We start from the raw sequence: 23057 nt of genomic DNA on the forward strand, positions 1-23057 counted from the left end.
CTCACCTATGGTCATGAACTTTGGGTCATGACCGAAAGGGCAAGATCCCAGATACAGGCGTCCGAAATGAGCTTTCTCCGCAGGGCGGCCGGGCGCACCCTTAGAGATAGGGTGAGGAGCTCGGTCACCCGGGAGGAGCTCAGAGTAGAACCGCTGCTCCTCCACATCGAGAGGAGCCAGCTGAGGTGGCTCGGGCATCTCTTTCGGATGCCTCCTGGGCGCCTTCCTAGGGAGGTGTTCCGGGCATGTCCCACCGGGAGGAGGCCCCGGGGAAGACCCAGGACACGCTGGAGGGACTATGTCTCTCGGCTGGCCTGGGAACGCCGCGGCATTCCCCCGGAGGAGCTGGAGGAAGTGTCTGGAGAGAGGGAGGTCTGGGCATCTTTGCTTAGACTGCTGCCCCCGCGACCCGGCCCCGGATAAGCGGAAGAAAATGGATGGATGGAGGTGCAGTTAAAAATGTAGACAAGCTTAGCCCTGTAGCTGTTCTTTCTAGATGTAATTTCAACAAGAAAATACTGCATTAATATTAGGATGCCAAAAACCCTTGATTGGGACATCCCTAGTTTTAGGATTTTAAATATACAAGTGTAAAATATGAGCTACAAAATAGGACAGTTCTATTTAAACTGCTTTCTGACCTGGGTGGGACCTTGTCCTGTGAACAGGGCTTTATAAGCAGAGGCAGCTACTGACAGAGCTCCCTTCACCAGGCCGCTGGTGATGCCTGGGTGCCTGAGGAGACACAGGAAATGTGACTTCTGATGTGTGAAAACCTTGACAATACCCCCAGCTAACATTCCCAAGGAAAATGTGATGTTTTAAATTAGAAAAGCTGAACAACCTGGACAAGTTTCTCCAGTTAAAGAAGGTAATAAGAATTTAAGAAATCGTAGGAGCTTGTAAAACATCTGCTCAATCACTTCATTGTTTATTCATGCGAATCCTTCAGTACATAATCTCTGTTATGTGAAATTTTGTTGCACCAAACAAAATAAGGCATACATGCTTGTTTGTGTGTGTCACAAGAGTATGTGTGTCAGACCTGGGGTCTTCAGGATTGTCCTCTGTGTCCTCAGTATCATCTGTCTGAGTCTGTTCAGGACTAGAGGCTGCAAGACAATAAAACACCTCATTATCCTGGACTCCATCTCCTATTTATCCAGTTTAAAACAAAAAACATACATATAGTCTATAATTGCGTCTGTTTGTTTAGCAGGTGTCTCATTAAATTACTCCTACTGGCTTTTTACTCAAAGGTTTACTGCACGTACAGCAACGAGCATAGGTGTTGTAAACTTCAGCCATGAATTTGACTTTTCCTGGGCTCCCTGTCTCCACTGTTGTGACAGCAGCTGTATGCTCCGTGTGTGTGTGAACTCGCGTTCGAACACCCACACAAAGGAGAAGCAGCTCCATAAACACCAAAATCATATTTTCCATTCACTACACTGACTCAGTGGTCTTTGATAAAATGTTCCTGTAGAACCCCAGCGCAGTAGCACCAGTTCTCCTGCTTGATCCTATGTTACTACAGCTTTTACACAAGATTGAGCGTGTTTCATTGTCTTCACTCGATACGCCCCCAGCTTTTCATGATTTTTAAAGGTAATTTTATATACTTGGCAATATTTTTAATCCTTCAAATTTGGCTGGGTGGTTAATAACACATTTTCTTGTGGTGTGACAAACTCAGAACATGTTTACTTCTACTTTAAGGTAATTCACTAGACTTGAACTGCTTTAGAAAAATAGAGATGATCCCAAATTTTTGACTGGTAGTATATATCTGTCAATATCTATGACATATTTGGGTGGTATAAGAATGACTAAAGAAGAAGCTAAATCCTCTGTGAGTGTGCCTATGTACAGCCCCACAGAGCTGATATGGTGCATGTGGACTCTTGACCTAATTTCATAAGTGGTAGTGATGTGCTTACCATCCTCAGTTTGGTACAATTCCGGGCCATCTGCTCCTTCCCCAGCAGCGGCCGTGTCATCATCTGTCTCTCCACTGCTCTCTGAACTGAACAATTTCAAAAGCAACATACGTATTTACAACCAATGCAACAAACACTGGGAAACCTATAAAACCACACTACCTGCTCAGCCCCAAACAGACACAGTTAGAGACTAGCTGGTGAACATAACATGGCACAGATACAGGATATTAGAATGGTGGAGACTAGATACAGAGCTAATAGGAGAGCATATATTGCATTTAGATTCATCAGGTGGTGGACACAAACACAATTCTAAATGAATGCCAGTGTTGCTCTGTGTCTGCTGGATGTGTAAAGATGCAACTGTTTGCTAACATGCACACAATAACAGCTGTCAACAGCCTGTTGCTTGACCTCTGGTGTCCAAAAAATGAATTAATATCACTTTAAAAAGCAGAACCTGTATTCGATTAATGGCTGATTAAACAGCATGTATAAATGCCAAACAGGCTTGTCATTATTACTAATAAGTCAATACTTCATATGTTGAGTTCAACATGTATATTTCCACACCAATTTCACCAGTGACACAAAATTATGTCAAACTAACCACTCTACTCCTCTGAGTTTCTCTTTAGGTGGCGCCACCATTTCAGGAGTCAGTGGCTCATCGTCTAGAGTCTGAGATGTACAGAGCATGTCATTGGCACTGCTGGTGCTCGACAAGTCCGTCCCTGCAGCTGCTGCAACTTCATCTGTGTCACCCAGCTCCCCTTCTGCTGTGTGGTCAGAAGATGGAGTATCTGGGTCTATGGGGGTCTGGGCCAAGATGTCACCAGGCTGAGACAGGGCAGAGCTGCAGCAGGAAAACAAATGGGGAATTAAATTAAGCGAACCGGGCGCCCATGACAACGCAGGGTGACTGGTGTTGATACCACCGAGCTGAGAAGAGACATACTGTACCTGTACATGGACTCCCCCAGTGGCCGGCTGGTGTCAAAGCAATCTGGGAGGATGATGATGTAATCCTCTGAAGAGGTGGAGGAGGAGCGACTTCTCGTCCTTTCTCTCTTCTCCTCTCCTTCTTTCTCCTTCTGCTCCTCTGGCTCTTTCTGTCTCTCCTTCATCCTGGACTCCTCACAGATGCTTTCCATGTTGGACTCCTCAACTTCAGCTGTGAGGGGATCAAGGAATTGAAAAGCATTCACTGACAATATGAGGAACAACACTATTGCTATAAAATGCTGTTTAAGGGTCTGTTATGAATGACAGTTTCAGTAGGAACACACTGGCCTGCAAGAACTGGGAGCCATTAAGATAAGGTCAATAAAATGCTTATTCACATTTTTACAAACAGCGAGATGTAAAGATTGACATCAATCTCATAGCTGCATCAGTGGCACGTTCATGTCATATCATTTAAACCAGGGGTCTCCAACATGTCGCATGATACTCAATTCTGAAACGTGTGGGCGTGCACATCTTCGGCACAGACAAATAAGGCAACAGGCTCTGCATTCACATACATTACGGTGAGTACAACAAACTAATTGGTGGTTTTAGATTCTACAGGGGATTCAAACGCAGGTCCGTCTCACATAAAAATGGCCCAATCAGGAACTGTCAGGATGATCTTAGGTCAAATCTAAATTCAGCTCAGCAACTATCTTTTGCTGTCACCTGTGTGCTCCTGCAGTGTGGAGGCCCTAGTTGAAGCGTGGAGCAGGGCGGGTGCTGAGCTGGGGTCCGGCCCCGGGTTTGGGGCCACAGACAGGGGAGCAGGCAGGGAGGCTTTCAACGGGGAACAGAGGGAAGCCTTCAGTGCAGCTGGTGGTTTCAAGGTGCTGCTGGAGCTGCTTTTTGGGCTCTCCTCTGCTTTAGCTGCTTTAGTCTTCACACAGGAGGAGGAGGAGCTGCCCTGAGCAGCTGGACGCACCACTGAGGGCAAACAGGAGGATGACTGTTGGATACTGTATTGTTATACTGTCAATCACATCCAAAGAACTGCAGGCTGAGTAAAAAAAAATAAAATCAAAAACAATAAAACAACTCTGAAACTCACAAATCAAATATTAACTGCTGAAGTAGATTTTACAGGTGGTAATTTACACACAAGGTATACCAACTGATTGTCACTGCTGGGCATCATTCACAGTCATTCGGGGAACATGTCATTATTTACAATGACAAAGACACTTTTCCAGAGCTGTATGTGCTCAATGTTTTACCAACCCAAATACTGATATGATATAATCTGAACATTTCAGCCATTTATAAAACTTACTGGGGGAAGAATGTTAAAATACAAAAATGACAAGAAATATTACTGGAGACATTTAACGTTGACAAAACATTTTGTATAAGATCATACAAACTGTAAAATCAAATGTAAAATGTAACTTACAGCGAAAACAATTTCTCCTCACTGACCAGCAGTGTGCACAAAGTCTTAGGCCACCATTAGTTTTGCAGTTTTATCAAGGTTGTAATGATAATTTATTTTTATTTCTCAGTCTATTTATTAAGATATAACCAGAAAATACAGGAAATACGTACACAATATTACAAAACACAAAATGCTGAGAACAAACTGCCTTCCACAGTCCAAAGTCAGTATTTAGTGTAACCTCCCTTTGCACTTAGCATAGCTTGAATTCTTTGGGGGAAGACTGTCCTGAAGTCTTGAATCCATGACAGACCCTCCAACACGTTTCACTGAAGGCTGCGAGCACACGTCCTTCAACCTCTCTCCAACTCTTCTTCTCCTCACATACTGTTCCTAGTTAGACCAAATCATTTCAAACTTTGATTCATCACTTCATAATCCTCTTTTCCACGGATCTTCACTGGAATCTTTGGGACCTTTTGCATAGCTCAGCCTTTTCTCCCCGTCCCCCTTCTGAAACAGTGGTTTCTTGGCTGCTGTCCTTCCACTGAGGCCGTTCCTGATCAGGCTTCTTCAAACTGTGGAAGAACCAACCTGGCATCCAGACGAAGCTGACATATGCTGAGCCGGGACACTGCTGGATTTCCTCCGGTGTCAGAGAAGAAACTGTAGAAACGTCTCATCACATTTTAACAGTTTTCCTGGTCTTCCACTCCTGTTTTTGTCCTCGACCTCTCTGGATTCTTCAGATGTCTTTAGAAAAGCCTGACTACCACATCCTGAGTATCCAGTATATGTACTGATTGTTTGTGTTTTTAATACTCTGTACATATTTTCTGTTTTTTCTAGTTGTATTCTGATAAATAAGTATATATAATCATCATAACATTGTTAAAACAACTAATCTAATGGCGGCCTAAGACGTTTGCACAGTGCTGTATACATTTAATTAGATTCTTAAAGCTGCATTAATTCCAAGGAATTATCTGGCTTTTCAGGTGCAAAATCTTAGCTAATTCACATCTAGTCAGTAAATTTGACTTATAGCATTTGACTGTCTCCCTTTTTCTCTCATCCTTTTCCTATTTTGGATTGTACATATTTCCTATTTGAATGTAGACATTTTCTAGGTTTTATCTTCAGTTTTCTTATCTTTATTTTTTATTTAGAATTTTTTAGCATTGTTATCTTCTATTACCTCTGTCGGTCAAAAGGCTTACAGAAGCTAACAAGCACAGCATCTCTCTGAATGCAGGGATATTGTTGCTTGCTTGTATAAACAGGAGTCTTCCCCAAAGCGGGCAAAGACAATGGAAACAAGGCAGTAGCTGTGATATTGGGAAAATGTTAAGTTACAAGTATTTATTACCCTGTAGTGGAAAAGGCTGATAAGAAGACTGCTTTCTACCAAGTGAGTTAATATTTTAACATTCTCCAGCAAACAAATTTTATGAGATGCCAAGTGGCTGAAAAGTCCAGGTTCTAGCATAAAATTCTGGAATCACATTTTAGGAAAATGTAAAAACCAACAATCACTTTCTAGGACAGCTTCAGACTTGTGACCAGTGCTGACTCACCTTTACCTGACCCTCTCAGAGGGGCATGGTCAGGGGCCTCCTCCAAGGTCATTGAGCGAATCACAGTCTCACAAACAAACTGAGTCCCACTGATGTCATCCTCCCCTTCCTCCTGAGCTGGAACTCTGCCCGCTTCAGCTCCAGATCCTGTCCCATGAGGCACATCTGTGAACCAGTGACAAGAGGACAAATGTTGAGGCAGCAGCTTAGTGTTGTTTTGTTTGTTTGTTTGTTTTCTGGAGGGGAGCAACTTAGATTTTTATATCACATACCAACCTCTGTCAACAAAACTCCACTGAGAACTTTATATAAGTATGAATAGGAAACTCAGTTACCCATGATGCTGTTGATGACTTCTGTCTCTTCTTGGATCAAACCCAAAGAGGGGCTGCTCTTGTCCTGCAGGTGGCCATCTTGGGGCAGAGGGGACATGCAGGGAGTCATGTCTGCATGGAGCAAAAGAAAACAAAGATAGAAAATTTACTGAACTGATGAACTCAACAGACTGAACAAATAGTGTGAGTTGTGTGCGTCTATCAAAGGCTGTTAACATGACATTAATATGTCAGTCTGCATAGGACATTTGTTTAGACATTTAGTAATTGCTCATGTATATCGTTTTTCTTGAATAACATTCAAACTAATGCTGATATAAATGTGATTCCAAATGCTATGGATATCCTAGGTTTTCATTGTCAAGGAATCATATTATGAGGGTCAAATTCTCATGGGAATATTGCTTTTAAGTGTAATGGCATTATGGGAAAACTGAGCTGCCTTGGCAGAGGTTTGCACTCTCTGAGTGCTGTATAGTTGGTTGGTTTGTTGGTTGGATTGTTAACAGTATATCACAAAAAGTAATGAATGGATTTTGATTAAGGTTTTGGAGAGGTATGGTATGGCTCACATAAAAATCCATTAGATTTTGGTGCTAACCGAGATCATCGCCAGGATCCAGGAGTTTTTTTAAAAGGTTCTTCGCCATTGTGAGATTAGGATAATTGAAATATTTTAGCTTCTAACTCCATACACACTGCCTACAATGCCTGGACAAAAATTGCACAATAGCATCTACATAAGATCTACCATACACCACAGTCTGATTTGGATCCAATAATATTCTGGATGTGATGATCCAGAATGTTCACATTTACTATATAGGGCTAATGGAAAACTTACTATTGTGAGACATCAAATAATGCTAAAGACTTGCAACTAAGATCAAATTCTAGTTGAAACTCTGCTGACTCAGTAGAGGGTCAGTGAGTTTGACACATGTTCAACAGTTGCTGAGCTAGATCCTGCCGAAATCCGCCATTACTGAAATACTGTTTTTCTGTAATAACATTCAAACTAATGGCATCAATTTGATTCTAAAGGCTAGGGGTAGGTTTTCATGGGTAAAGAATTATATTCTGAGGGCAAAACTATCATGGGAATATTGTTTTTAGGTGGAATGACATTATGGGGCCAGTGAGCTTCCTTGGATGGAGGTTTGTGCTCAAACTATCAGCTCTTTACCTCAAGCTAGCAATGTGTGTGTTTACTTGGACATGGGTATCCCAGTGACAACTGGGTTTTGAAGTATCTTGTTTATATGTTTGAGCATCATGATATTCTGATTTCAGAAACTTTGATAAGCCCTTGTATCAGTTTTGTAGAAACCAAATATCCAGGTTCCCAAATGCTACTGAGAAGTATCTTTCTGTTAAGAAAGACTTAAACATACTTGGTAATTTAGATGGGAGAAATGCTGACCTATTCAGTTCTGTGGGAGACAGTTTACAGGGTGCCTGTTTCAACTGCTATAGTCAAATTCATTGAAGGTTGACAGTTATAGGAATGTCAGATTAATGTCAAAATTGCCACTTTGAGTTTGTAAACATCATAGGTGCCTGTGCAAAGAGCATGCACTGATCATTAACTAGTATTGCGCAAATGTCATATCCCAAATATGATAAAAACAGAATGTAAATCATGTACAACATGCCCAGTGTTCCGAAATGCAAACATCAACAACTGGAAGCCACTCTTCTTACCAGCAGGGGTGTTGTTTGGGACACTCTCCAGCTCTTGGACAATGTTGATGTCCAACAGCTCAAAAGATAGAAGATCCTGACACACAGACAACAACAACAACAACAACAACAACAACAGGTAGCAAATTAAAGAAGTTTTTGAGCTGCATAATGTGAAATGTAGGAGGCAGTGTTTTTTGACATTTGATACATACTAGATAAAATGTCAGAACATCTAAGCCCCTGCTGTCTCAGTTTCGACCATTCTTTTACACACTAAAATCCTGGGGTGAGTCATTTATTAAGAAAAATATGCTAAAATTGTTCTGGTTTCAGCTTCTGCAATGTGACCATTTGCTGCTTTTCTCTATTTTATAATGTGAACTGATTATCTTGGGTTTAGGACTCTTGGTCAAACATAAGAGATTTGAATGCTTGACATTTTACTGATAAAATTATGAATGAGTTAATTATAAAAAAATAAACTTATTCTAGAGAAGTAAGAAGCTATTGTTAGGCTATAAACAAACATCACCACCACAGCTTCCAATTTATAATCTGATTTTGCGAATTTACCTCTTCTACAAAATCCTTTCCTCTGAGTGTGGCTTGACCTAACTAGTGATCATGGCCTGTGCAGTTAGTTTAGTCTGCAAGTGTGCAAGTTTAAAAATAATGAGGCTGTAAAGGCGAGCTAGTGAGCATATTATTCTCTTTGTTCACCATGATGGCATTTAATATCACTGGCAACCTCTGTAGTCTCATTTAGCCACTTGTTAGCAACTGCCTTTTTAAGACATGTAAAAGCATAAAAACTCACGAGTGGGGTGTTAACTGACATATTCTATTTCATAGAACAGAACTTGAAAATGTATTGGCCTTGTCTTAACCACAGACATTATTTCAGGGGTCAAAAAAGCCCCCCTCTGATTTAAGGGTGAAGGAACCTCTTCTTCTTCTTCTTTCGGCTGTTCCCGTTAGGGGTTGCCACAGCGAATCATCTGTTTCCACCTAACTTTATCTTCAGCATCCTCTGCTCTCACACCAATTAACTTCATGTCCTCTTTTAGTACATCCATATATCTCCTCTTTCGCCTTCCTCTTGACCTCTTGCCTGGCAGCTCCATCTCCAACATCCTTCTACCAATATAACCACTATCCCTCCTCTGCACATGTCCAAACCATCTCAATCTGGCCTCTCTGACCTTGTCCCCAAAACAGCTGACCTGAGCTGTCCCTCTGATGTGCTCATTCCTAGTCCTGTCCATCCTGGTCACTCCTAAAGAGAACCTCAACATCCTCATCTCTGCTACCTCCATCTCTGCCTCTTGTCTTTTCCTCACTGCTACAGTCTCTAACCCATACAGTATAGCTGGTCTCACTACTGTCTTGTACACCTTTCCTTTGAGTCCACTCTTCTGTCACACAACACTCCTGACACCTTTCTCCACCCACTCCAACCTGCCTGCACTCGCCTCTTCACCTCTTTCCTACACTCCCCATCACGCTGGACTGTTGACCCCAAACACTTAAACTCCTGCACCTTCTTGACCTCAGCCCCCTGTAACCTCACTGTTCCACTTCCCTCCCTCTCGTTCATACACATGTATTCTGTCTTACCACGACTGACTTTCATTCCTCTTCTTTCCAGAGCAGACCTCCACCTTTCCAGGTGTTCCTCCACCTGCTCTCTGCTCTCACTACAGATCACAATGTCATCTGCAAACATCATTGTCCACGGAGATTCCTGTCTGACCTCATCTGTCAACCTGTCCATCACCATAGCAAATAAGAAGGGACTCATTTAAGGGCGAGGGAACCAAAGTGCAAAAATGCTAACTCCTATGACACTCCACTGCACTTTTATATAGGATTTTACACCATTTGTTCTGATTGCTTTCCTAAAAATATTGACTTTCATTGACTTTAAGACATGTAAACTGGTCTGCCATCACATTTTCTTACAACAGCATCTCTGAATTTATATGCATATATATGACATCAGGCTTGTTTCTTCTCTGCCACTGCCAAAATAATCATATGTAATATCCTGGTAATTACAGCCACAGTCCCACAACATTATCAAGAAATTTTTCTATCGTGATATTGTGACATTACAAGTATTGTTACACCCCTAATTATTATACGCAATCACTTCCACACAGAGGGTTTTACAAATTTCACACTGTGGAAAAAAAGAGCACTCAGATCAGTATTTAGTATTGACCAATACCAGTTAGACTACTGGAATCTGTATGGGGGAGAAAATGCTGGACTGGTTCATCTGAAGAAATAAATATGTACTGCAGTCTGCTGACTGTAGATTATATTACCTGTGCAGTGAGCAGGTCCACAGAGGGGATGTAGTACTCTTCCTGGTCCACCGACATTAAAGGTTGTTCCCTAGAACCTGAACAGGCTTTTCCATCCTTTGTTACTGGGTTCTTACCCTGTACACAAAAACAAACATTTCACCTATATATCCAGTATTTCTGTGTGTGTGTGTGTGTGTGTGTGTGTGTGTATATATTTATCTATTTGTGTGTCTATTAGATAAAAAATGTTGACACTGTCTAATTTCCAAGGCATTACTGTTTTCATTCAACCACTCATCTGTTCTACCTGTGGTGTGACACAGGGTGACACCAGTATCCCATCAGCCATCATGGGCGCTGGGGCCAGAGGGTCAACCACAATGCTGCACCATACCCTCGGACCAAACTGCTCCCCAGCGTGAGCCAGACGCCAGTGGGAGGTGTAGGAGCCCTCCATGGCAGGAGCGCACAGTGCAACACTCACGACACCAACCTGGACACACCAGGAAACAAAAAACATGCAGGTCATCAACTTTACAAACAACATATCATATACAATATAGTGCAAAAGTCAGAGTGGTAATGTGCTAACTATATCGAAAAAGCAAGGAATGGCATTTATGTGGAAAAAGTCTGGGTGATTTTCCAAAGATGACTGAAAATGAAAATGTCCCTCATGTTGCCATCTCACCTGTCCTGGCTGGAGGAAGGGAACAGACACTTCTCTCCAACGATCCCCAGATCCCACCGCCAGGTTCCCCCACATGAACTTCAGCTGCAGGTAGCAAACATAACATGCTCACCTATCAGTGAGAGTTTATTTGACTACACAACTCTCTACTTACTCTTACAGTGAAAGCTGAAAGAAGTTTATTACATGTGAACTATTCAATATGTCATTAATATATAGAGAAGGGCTCAGATAACTGTGTCTAATGTGAAGGGTGTCAAAGAATTATCACCAATTCTGCAGCCCACAGCCTCTAGCACCAGCACATTGCTTTGGCTGTATGGCCCACAGCTTTACTGTTTGAGTCTCAACACTCATTGGTTTTGTTTTAAGCAGCAGAACGCTGTAGGTTTCTGAGAAAAAAGCTTTAATACCCACTTTACACAATCTGTCCAGTAGTTAGCAGCAAACAGATACATTTAATGACTAGCATGTGTAGAGACCAAAACTAAAGACAAAAGACAAGTAATATTATATTTACCAGGTGGACACCAGCACAATTTCAGGTCAGTGTTAATGTGAAAAGGGGTAGCTGTGGCAAAATGAATTAATGCAGGTTCTCATGGCAGGCCAGAAAAACTATTTTTCAAAGTTCCATTTTGCTAAACCTTATGGGTAAATATGACCTTCTTAAAACATAAAAACAAACAAGACTAGGATGCTACAGCTATGCTTGCAGCTCTGTGTATACTTAGTCCCAGTAGTTGTTTATGCTTCATTGATCAGCAAGATAGCATGCTTAAAACTAGAATTACCACTTCACAACTTTATGCTTCTGCCATTCAGTCAAATTCCCAGGAACAGGACGCTTGTGAGGATACAGTGATCTCTGATGACCAAAATGTAAATGGTAAATGGGCTGTATTTATATAGCACATTTTCACAGTGTGTTGCACTGGCCAAAGTGCTTTACAGGGAGATCATACACCATTCACCCATTCACACACTGATGATGACAAGGCTGCCACACAACGGCGCTAATCAAGCCACCGGGAGCAATTCGGGGCTCAGTGCCTTGCTCAGGGACACTTAGGCATGCGGGGAGACCGGGAGTCGAACCACTAACTTGCTGGTCAGAAGATGACTTGCCTTACCTAAATGTAATCAGTTTATCCTTGGGTTCAAGTTCATCATGTTCATAGGACTGGGACAAACAGATGTATGGACAGGTGGAGAGACGGCCACATGGATGGACAGATGGACAATCCAAAAACATTATGTCTATGGCTATGGCTATCACCAGTACGAAAGTGTAATTACTGCTTTGTGGTAGTATAAAACATTCACACTGGGCTCAAGATATCTCTTAATCCAAGGTCTGCTGTATAAACTCATGCTCCCAAGAGGATAAACAGCATTTAAATGACTCCCTGAGAAGAAAGTAAATGACTACTGTATGGTCTTTACCTTAGTATCAGCGCTCCAAGTGATAGTTCCAGTGTTCCTCATCTTCCAGTACTTAATAAACTTGGTCCCAGGACGCAGTCGAGTCCCATCAGGAAGGTTCTCATCTAGAAACGCAGCCGTCATGGCTGGAACCACTAGAGGGCAGGGACGTTTTGGACGCCTGGGCAAGAAATAAAATCTGTATGTCCATCTATTGTGTGTCGGTGTTCAAACAATTATCATTTCTTGCACCTCCCAGAAAATTTTAATTAATCTATATTTGAAAAGTGTACCTGGCTGGTATAACCTAAATAGTAGTTCCCAACCATTTATTCAGTTTTACCCCTGCTTGGCAGTCACTGACCTTCAATACTCAGTAAATTATTTTCTTAATTGACTGAGGTTTAAGAACAATACTATGTTCTCTAATGTGTACCTGACACGTTCGTTTCAGTGACCTACTCTGGGCTGTTGTGCTGCGTGGCTCGAGGCTGCAGAAGGACAGGGGAGGAGCTTCCATCTCTGTGGGAGGAGCTCCACTGTATTCCCCGCCGCTCCATCCTCAGCTGTTTACGGATCTCTTTGACCTCTGCCTTCAGCAGGCGTTTCTCTGCTTTGAGACGCTGCTTCTCTGCCTTCCGGAAACTGCGGTCACCTCGCCGATAGAACCTGGAGGAAGGAGCCGTACGGCGACGGACAGGTGGAAACAAAGACAAGCATCATGAAGAGGCAGATGCAGACCACTGACCCAACTGGCCTTCTGAGTATAGGTCCAGGGACAATTCTGCTTGCTTCATTTATCCTTCAGATGTGTCTAGAACTCGACTGAAGTGCACCTGTTGCAAACTGAACTGATTGGACAGTGTTTGGCAAGGCGCACGCCTGGGTCTATAAGGGCCGACAGTTTACACTACAATGTCAGAAATAAACCAAAGCCAAACTTAAATTTGGGGGTAATTCGAGCTTTGTGTAATGTTAGTGCTTTGTGTGACATGAGCAGTGACCAGAGTGTTCCACTGGTTTTCCAAATGCACTTATTAGTCAGCTAACACTAGCTTACGACCAAAGGCTGCATTTTGCACAGTTTGATGCAACCGGGCATCCACATTTTACACCATCACTAGGAAACTGGACGTGATGGGAGAGGCAAAGCCTGGTTAGGAGTGGCATATGGTGTCAGTTTTGAGTCTCACTAGACCCTCTAGCAGTAGGAAAAAAGATATAGAATAGCTTTAAGTAAATTTTGCTGATAAAACTTCCATTTACTTGTATGGCATTTTCGGTGCTGGAATTTGACTTTTAATGGAGAGTTTTTATAATTCTGAAGTGCTATATTTACTTAGGTAAATGATCTAAATACTTCCTCCATCATTATTTATAATACATCACTATCTACCCCAGCCTGTAAACCTTAGTGTTAAAGTCGATGGAACAAGGTGATGATTTTTTAAACTGTCTACTAGCTACTGCTTCTCCTTCATGTCAAAATGAACATAATTAATGCTCTGTTAAAAATCAAGATTCCCTGACTTTTGTTAAATATTACATTAAAATATCTAAACATATATTAAACATTAAATATTCATAAATATGCAAAAATGGAAGCAGTGTTAAAGTAATTGTAACAGTGCTGTTGTGTCATACTTGCTGTGGTCAGGGGCAGGCGATCCATGTTCGGGGATGGACAGAGGAGTCCGGGCTCTCACCAGGTTGTGACTGGGGTCATGAGAGAAACTGCAGGGCTCACACAAGGTACAGGAGGTGCACACACTGATGAGAGGGAAGCAGGACAGGACATGAAGAGAGATACAGAGAGGGACGGGGGGACAAAGGCAGAAAATAGGCTGCTGTTATATCCTGTCACATTTATTTCACTATTTTTTGTATCACTGTTAAGTTACCATGGCTAACATTCAGCACTTCCTACAGATGTTTCACATTATAAGTCCATTGGCAACATGAGAAACTCCAGCCTTTAAGCCACTGTAAAGCTTTTAATGTGATACATTTCTCAGGTTATGCTGGGTTTTGCTGCTGGTTGCTTATCAGCTGAAGAAGCAGATCAATAAATGTGAAGGGGATAAATTAAAGAATAAAAACTGCTACTGATAGAATTAGTTTGGGGCGTTCCACCCAGAGTGACTTACAATCAGCCAGTTAGCTGCTGACAACACGTACCTGCACTGGTAACCTCCTCCGGTGGTTTGCCCCCTGCAGGAGGAGCAGGGAGGAGTGGAGGAGGATGGAGCTCCAGGCAGGGTGGAGGACACCTCAGGGACCTGCTGGGCTTCCGCTCCCCCTACTGTTTCCCCTCTACCTCCCCCTACTCCTCCTCCCCCTCCTCCTATGGGCTTGTGGATGCAGCACTGTCCAGAGAATTCCCTGCAGATCTTCTCCACTGCCTCGCGAACTACCTGGTCCTTAAACTGGAGGAATGAGGTGGGTAGAGTTGGAGAGTCTTTGTATTCCATCAGTTTAGGGATCGCACAAATGTAGTTTTCATACAGTCTAAATTGTTAAAATTCTTTGATATAGTGGAATATAAGACTGCTGTGTTTATGTATAAGGCCAGGAACAATTTATTACCTGGTGGAATCCAAAAGTTATTTGGTGAAAGGGAAGGGGGATATAACTTAAGGGGACATTTAAATTTAAAAGTTCATGCTATACGAACAACCAAAAAAAGATTTTGTATTTCTATAAGTGGGGTCAAACTATGGAATAACTTAACTGTGGACATGAAAAATAGTACCAGAATTAAGGAGTTTAAATATAAATATAAATGTATGTGTTATACAAGATATATGCACGAATAAGTAACAATCTGCTTTATCTATGTAGTGATATTGCTTGCAGCCAATGTTGCATAAATTTTGTATAATATGATGTCATGGGGTAGGACTGGATAAGTCTGACTTCTTCCTACTCCATTCAAACATGTAATAGGTGTAAGCAAACTGATTTTGAATTAGCATTGGTTGGATATGTGTAATCATGTGTGTTATTGTCATTTGATCATTGTTCTGTTCTGTTCTGCTGTTCTGCATGTTTGAAAGAATCAATCAATCAATCAATCAATCAATCAATCAAGTTTCTCCAGCAAAAAAACATGTGCTCATAGACAGTATCAGGGGAACAGATGGTATATAAAAATGAACAACGCGACACAGCTTCCTGCCACGATGCAAAAGTAAAGTTGTTTTTACCTTCTCCATGTAGGAGGTGAACCAAGCTGGAGGAGTCTTGTCTTCTTCTTTGGTGCCTTTCACTTCTTTCATGATCACCTTATCAACAGAAGAAAACAAAATTCATTCAGTAAAAACTGCATATTCACATCTTATTGGTGTAAATGACTGAACAGGTTATATTGAATTTTCACCAGTAACTATTACACCACCCACACTACTGGATGTACACACAAGAACACTAACACACGCAAAAAATGTCTACCACACACTGTGGTTATACATGAAGCTGTGATTATTTCTTGGCCAGGTGCAGTGACTTCCTGTTGTCTAGAAAAAGGGTCATGGTGATAACAGAACTCCAAGAAGTCACTGGCTTGGAAGAGGTCCGGTACATAACCCCCTTGTAAATCCACAACATGTTTTTCCACTTCAGTTTTTGTACAGATTAAGCAAACGAGATGAAACAAATAGATCAGCGATCTTTAGAGAAATTTTGTTACCTCTGGACAGAGCCGGGCCAGCTGTTTCTCCGTGTTCTTGGTCTTTGTGCAAAGCAAAACTAACCTCATGCTGGCAGATGCCTTTTATGTATCATACAGATATGAAAAACTCTTCACATCTAAGTCTTGGCAAAAAGGTAAATGCACAAATTTCCCAAAACAGCAATCCTTTGACTGTTTCCAACTTTAATTGCCATATATAGTAAATTGCATTCCTTTAAAAGATCCCAGCCTCAATCTAAAAATAGTTTTTTGGGGGAAAATAGAGCAAAATAAAAAGAAGACCATAGGTTGGTGCATCTGTGGTGTTTAATGTAAATATGGTGACACACACACAACCAAAAATTTGATCATATGTATAGAATCAAATACGCACATGGCTAATAAAAAAGAAAAGTCTCTGGCAGATACAGAGCAGGTCAACAATGTGAAGCACTAACACTGATATTGTAGCACTGAAAAGAAAACCAGACAACCAATGAAGAAGAGCCAGTCTTCTCTGCCTGGCCAAGGCCAGTCAGACTCTGATTTGTCATTTTCCTACGTCAGTATGACTTACTTTTGTTTTCTTTCTCTCTGTCAGCCCTGCTCTGCCACACACAACCAGCAAAAAGCTTTTAAGCTGTGGGACTAGGTGGAAGTGAACTCATAAATGAGGAATCAATAGGCAGTCTAAACAGAAAACGACATCAGTGGGACAGGAACCTCACCCACTACTGGTTGGTTAGGACAAAACATGAGCAGGAGGTTAGACTGGATGAATGAAGTGATAATTCAGTGCCTGACCAGACTAGCAAAAAAACATGCAACAAAAGGTAGGCTACTGTATATGCTATTAATTCAAAAAAAGGAACTGAATATTTTGTCCACATATTTAATTAATCTGAGGACACAAATGACACATCTCTACCCAATATAATAGCAACAATACTGGAGTGCACTCATGAGAAGCATCTGCCCAGTGGCAGCTGACTGATAAATAGTCAAAGAAATGCATTGTGTGGTCAATATGACATGCTGAGTGTTGGGGTCTTACCATGCCTTGTTCTGGCACTGCTGCCTGCACCTTGCGGCTGACCACCTGGGCCAGGGCAGGGCAGTGCTGCGGAGGTCTAAAGCCCCTCTTGGGCTCTGCTCCACTGGCCTTGGTGGTGGGGACCCTTGACAGCTGGCCTCGAGTCTCGTACACATTCATGTGCAGTCGATTACCCTGCCTCAAAGCACTCTGGGAAATGAGTCAATGGGTTAGTCTCACTTGGTGTCATTTTTGGGTCAGTTTGCCAAATAAGCTTTCTACTAATAAGAACAAAAATGCTGTCATGGAGAAGACTGATGTCTTCTGAAGAACTGTAGTATTTAACACGCATAAAAAGACATAGCAAAAAAAGAGAACACTGCCATCTCACAGGGAAATAAAGTGAAAGCTATGTAGCCAATGGCCATACTACATACAAACACAATCAATTTTAGCTAGTAACGCACTAAATATTTCATCTAAACAGTCAAAGTGTAGATTGGAAAAGTATGTGATCCTCTAGGCTAATGACTTAAACAAAAGCTAACTGGGGCCAGGAGTTAATGAACATTAAGTCCAGTCAATGAAACCAGTTTGGAGGTGTGGGTTAGAGCTACTTTGACTTAGAAAAAGATGCAATAACTCTAGTCTGTGGGGGTGTTGTTCAGTTCTCAGGGGAAACCCTAATAAAATCCATTAATGCTGTTATAAAACATATAATAAAATATTTCAATATGAAATTCCAATGCAGACATGCAAAATCATTTTGAAGTATATAATTAAGGGTCATAAAAGTTTGATCTAGAAGGGAGCAAGGTGGTCAAAGTGGGTGGGACTTAAGAGTCAGAAGCATGATGTCACAATCCCACATCATTCAAATGTCGTAAATCGTGTCTCGACACCTCAGTTTGACAGGAGCAGGATTTTTATACTCTCTTAGTGCTGTGAGAAAGAATGGTCAAAAAATTCCACTGGAACAGGACCAGAGCTACAGGATACAGGATTCTGACCATACCAGTCTCTCTAAAATTCCACTGGAACAGGACCAGAGCTACAGGATACAGGATTCTGACCATACCAGTCTCTCTAAATGGCAACATATGACATGCATAGATACAGTCAGAGGGAAATTTCCTGCAGGAAATTTAAATTGCATCTGAAAATAATGAAACCAAACCTGTCCCTGGCCATATGCTTGAAGAAACACAACAACCTTGAACCAGGCTCAAAATCCGAAACCTTTTCAGGGCCTCTCAGATTTTTAGCAGGACTCCACTTAATAGTTAGCAAACAGCCTTTGCCAACTATAATTTGAACAATAGATAATTGGCAGAAAATGAATGTACAATCTGTTTCACCTATCCAAAAAATGTATCTCTTGCATATAATAAAGTTTGAATATTGGCACACAGTGTAATCACTGTTAGTTAGCACTGTCACATAATAAACAGGCAATGTGAGCTGAGCTAAAACATGGCGTACACTACTTTTTTAATATTATTGTTTCCCATAAGCACATAAATGTGAACAGTAATTAAACTTTACATGAACTTACCTTTATTGCCTCCTCATACTCCACTGGAATATAGGCAGAAACAGTATTTATTTCAATATGGAAACATATTCAACATAACAGATTTGTTGTTTAACATATGGCATCTCATGACCGTTTTTCGCTTACATACCTTGACTGTTAATTGAGACCTGGAAGAAGAAAGGAGAAGACTTTTGCTGAAAATCTGAATATTTTCACTGTGGCACCACTTTGTTATTTGTTTATTGATACAGTTCAGGAACTGAAGGGGCCTCCACTCCACCGGCCAGTTTATTTGTCAGGGGAATCAGCCTATAAATACTGTTATATAAAATGTTCTGTGGCTCTGGAGGACCATTGTCCACATAATATAATCCCGATGTCCTCCATCTTTATGGAAGTGCAATACTATACTCATACTTTACTTTAAAAAAGGTAATAAAATGTGGGGAATAGGCAAATAAGTCCAGTCTCTCACCTCCTCATTTTCCTCATCAAAATAGGTCAGCTGAAGACTGCACAGGCCAAAGGAACGCTTCACCTGCACACAACACACACACAGGAAGATAAAGGGTCTTAATGATGGGTCAGCTGTCTTTTAGCCACACCCACACCGGATGGCTAATGTTCATCCCTGCTCAGCCAGAGAAAGGTGCGTTCAGGCAGTGGGCTGCATTCATGCTCCTGTTGGCTCTTTACCGGCTCAAAGCTGGACACAGTATTCTTGTGACATTCTTCCTTCTGTGGCTCTTTGTTATACTTCATTATGCTTCCCCTGGAAGCGATAAGAGCTCATGTCGTATGTATTATTCAGCAGTTCACATCAAATGAAAACCAAATACTGATAAACACTGTAAAGCGAACCCACTTGCATCTCTCTCTTTGGTAAAACGGCAGCTCACAGTTAAGTCTGACATCTGTAACTCAGCAGCAGTCAGACAAATGAACTCTTAGAGACTGCTGTAGCCAAAAGGGAAGGACCATAAATCCAACTGAGCAGAGCTCCAAGCCTACATTTCATCTTCTTACTTGACACACGGTGCTTAGTGATTTAGAATAAGTCTTCTGGACTTTTGTCTTCAATGTTTCCAGTAGTTCGAGGTTGATTCTAGCTGAGTGGTTCACTATTAGGCATTTTCCACTGTTGGAACTTAACAAATACTAAGCTAACATGGCCATTATTCACAGGTTCTGTTTTAATTCCCACTGTTCTCACTGCCCAGGAGGAAAGTTCCAGGGACCATCAGGGGCTCTTTGTGGTGCGACTGGTCATGCAGATGGTATGTCACACTTCAATGAGGATGACTACAGCAAAAACATTTTTATTAAAGATGAATTGATTGATCGGCTGGAGATTCTGGCTCTATGCCGATCATATTGACATGCACACATGTCGCACACACAGTGTGCTAAAAGTGTAGTGTGTGTAGCATGTAGCATCTCGTGTGCAGCTCGCACGAGACTTATGCTCACATCTATACCAGTCATGTGTGCACAGAGGAGCCTACAGAAACACCTTGGAGAAGGGAAAACTATGACAAAAGTCTGACAAATAGGGAATTACTGGCTACATATGAGACATGTATATGTACAGTGTATCTGATTCATGGTAAAACACCAAATTAAAAACTACCTACACTTTAAAATGAACTGCATGTTCAGTGGGTGTGACGTAACAGACGTTTTTCTGTTTCTATTAGCTGCTGCACCAGTTTACATTTGGATAACTACAAAGGTTGGACTTCATTTTATTTGGCTTGTTCTAAAAAAAAGGTTTATTGTCAGATTTCTTTACATGAGGGAAAAGATGTAAAATGTCAAACTAATTTAATATGTTTTATTTGTACTGTACTACAAAGTCTGTATATGCTCTCAGTTGCAGTTCTTAGAAAGAAAGAATATTATTATTAGCCAAAATCGGAATCACCAGTTCAGACTCGGAAAACAATCAGAATTGGCAAACAAAATTGCAATCGGTGCATCTCTAATTTTTATATTTTTGTCTTAAATTTCTCTTCAGACTGAAGAATACCACCTGTTCAAGAGGAGGTGCACATCCATGACAGCTGATATCAGGTACAGTATAATCAATGCCCCCAAAACTGTTTTATTTCATTTGTGGAAAAGTATCACTCAGCTAACAGCAGATGAGGACACACTGTCAAGCCAACAGAGACTGGAAAGAGACCTGCAAAAAGACCCTGAGACAGCGACAGGAAGGTGAGAATGTTCCTATTTTCGTTGCTACTGAAGTGCAGAAGCTGCTGTAAAGAAATACGCCAATACAATTTCTCAAGTCTAAAACAGCTCTCAGTAAACTGGAAGGGATGATGATGGTGAACAGAACATTAAATTAACAAAAAGTCTGTTATATGCTGTATATTACTGAAATGGGTGTAACTGAGAATCATAAGCCATGATCATCCTTAAATCCAAAAGTGCATTTCCCCTTGAGAAGAAAGGCGGTTTATTTGTTCAGGACTTGTACCACTGGTTTGTGAACTTGTGAAGTGTGAGAAAACTGATGAATGCTACAATTATTCTTAAACCTCTGGTATGTGCGCCATCAGAATTAGTTCATATGACCGGTTCTTGCATGAGGCTCAGTACAGATTGCCACACACTAAGCTTCCATAATTTACTGGTACAACCACTGTTTTGACCACAACTGGTCTTTTTCAAGGAAAGAAAAACAGTAGTGCTCAGTTTTGTTTGTTAATCCATTCGCATCCCTTTCCATTTAAAAGTTGTTGACCCCCCGATTATCCAATCAGGATTGTGTGAGATTCAGACCGCAGTCAGATGACAACAGCTGTCCAGTTGCCAGAAATGTCACTTGTGATCCCCATGGTGACTCATCAACTACTTGCTTGGCATGAATGGCAGCCACAGAATGACGCAGATTGATTCTGCTGTCTACATACAGTGTGCCTCAACCTGTTTCCCCAAGCACTTTTCTGACTTTATCAGTCAGTGTTTGTATGTATACAAACACCTATGAAGCAAGCATTTGTACTTCTGGATGAATGTGCTCCTATTAAACTGTAGGCAACCATGGCAACAACACTGGAACTTCACCAATAGTTCTGGAAAAAGCCCATATTGTAGCTGCGTATTCAAGAAAAAAAACAATTGAACAAATTAACAGTGTAGTGGAGGAATTTAACATTTTATTGAACCTGACTGAGAAAGGTTTCTCAGTGTTGCTACTCGTGGCCACAGACATACTATGAATTTTCTTAGTGACAGTGGTAATGGTTTGTTGTTAAAACCCGAAACAAAACATTTAAATCATTTAAATCATTTAAAATAAATGCTGGGTGTAAAGAAGAATCATAAGAATACTCAACAAAGTTCTGGCACATTTTAACCTGCACTGATAAGTTCCTGTACAACTAAAAACTATTTTTCATGTTGAACTCCAGGGGCAGTTAGACATACTTATCAAACCAAATGTGGTACGGGTGCCAGCTAACCACACTTTACTTCTCCGCTAGCAGAACAATACCTTACAATAAGACTAGGTTGGTGCTAAAACAACACTTTTAAAACAGTACCAGTGCCAAACGTTAAAACAGTACCAGTGCCAAACGGTACCAGAACCCATACTATTAAAAACAGCAGCATAAAACCAGGCCATAGATTTCATACATTTTCAGAGGGCACAAAGAGTGCTATCAAACCCATTTTTTCTCTGTGTTGCGGGTAAAAAAAAAAAAGTTCAACTTGGGCATACCGCTCTGTGATGACACCTTGATGTGTCCAATTGCAGAGAATCTGACAGACCACAAAGAAAATGGAGGAGAAGCTGATTTTGGCAGACCCACACCCTCTTCTTCTTGGCTGAAGCTCGTCTCCTCCTCTTCATCAATACAACTAAAGCCAGAGCTTTTCACTGACATGTAGACAGATACATCGTACATTCAAAGTCCGCTGCTCGAAAAACTAGTTAACATATGATAACTACCTACTAGAAAGCTTTTTGGTTGCCTAGCAACTGGCTCCCAACATGTGTGCAACTTGCTCGTGTGCCCCTCCTCCCCTGTGCCCAATCCCCGCAGCGAGCACAGCGCATACCGCGTCCTATCTGAAAGACCTTTTACAATGCCTGCCTTTTGTTCTGGTGGGCCAGTTGCAGGGTCCTGGTGTTACTCATACGGTCATAAACAGTAAGCCACTGGCATCACTTACTGGAAACTTTCATTTGACTTTCAGTTATGTCACAATGCTCCACATTTTAGAAATATGAAAAGTGCTGTACAGCTGGTAGCAATGATGCAAAATGATGATTAGTTAGTGCCTGAAACCTCAATACGGAGTCAACTGCTGACTGTTAAAAAGGTGAAGGAGGGAGTGATTTCAGAAACAGACTGGAATACACTTGTTTTTTTTATGTGCTTGTGTTTTGTCTATTTGCATATACTTTCTTAAACTGCAACACACTGAGCTGTCAGGGAACCTGTAC

At 41.4% G+C, this 23057-nt stretch overlaps 1 protein-coding gene across 1 annotated transcript in view; it reads right to left on the reverse strand.

Moving 5' to 3' along the window:
* nbr1b (NBR1 autophagy cargo receptor b) overlaps positions 1-23057 on the reverse strand; it is a 29722-nt gene that overhangs the window by 5685 nt on the left and 980 nt on the right. Inside the window, exons 2-22 of the mRNA XM_020623484.1 lie at positions 19071-19133; positions 18744-18762; positions 18614-18636; positions 17080-17268; positions 15562-15639; positions 14534-14781; positions 14000-14125; positions 12818-13024; positions 12377-12536; positions 10931-11014; positions 10547-10732; positions 10258-10374; positions 7946-8021; positions 6242-6352; positions 5907-6071; positions 3624-3881; positions 2907-3117; positions 2554-2799; positions 1941-2026; positions 1046-1112; positions 642-735 (exon numbers count right to left, since the gene is read on the reverse strand). Coding sequence (XP_020479140.1) covers positions 642-735; positions 1046-1112; positions 1941-2026; positions 2554-2799; positions 2907-3117; positions 3624-3881; positions 5907-6071; positions 6242-6352; positions 7946-8021; positions 10258-10374; positions 10547-10732; positions 10931-11014; positions 12377-12536; positions 12818-13024; positions 14000-14125; positions 14534-14781; positions 15562-15639; positions 17080-17268; positions 18614-18636; positions 18744-18762; positions 19071-19133 — 2814 coding nt within the window. The remainder of the gene's footprint in view (positions 1-641; positions 736-1045; positions 1113-1940; positions 2027-2553; positions 2800-2906; positions 3118-3623; positions 3882-5906; positions 6072-6241; positions 6353-7945; positions 8022-10257; positions 10375-10546; positions 10733-10930; positions 11015-12376; positions 12537-12817; positions 13025-13999; positions 14126-14533; positions 14782-15561; positions 15640-17079; positions 17269-18613; positions 18637-18743; positions 18763-19070; positions 19134-23057) is intronic.

This window comes from Monopterus albus, unplaced genomic scaffold (assembly GCF_001952655.1).
Source record: "Monopterus albus unplaced genomic scaffold, M_albus_1.0 scaffold301.1, whole genome shotgun sequence".
Classification (NCBI taxonomy): Eukaryota; Metazoa; Chordata; class Actinopteri; order Synbranchiformes; family Synbranchidae; genus Monopterus; species Monopterus albus.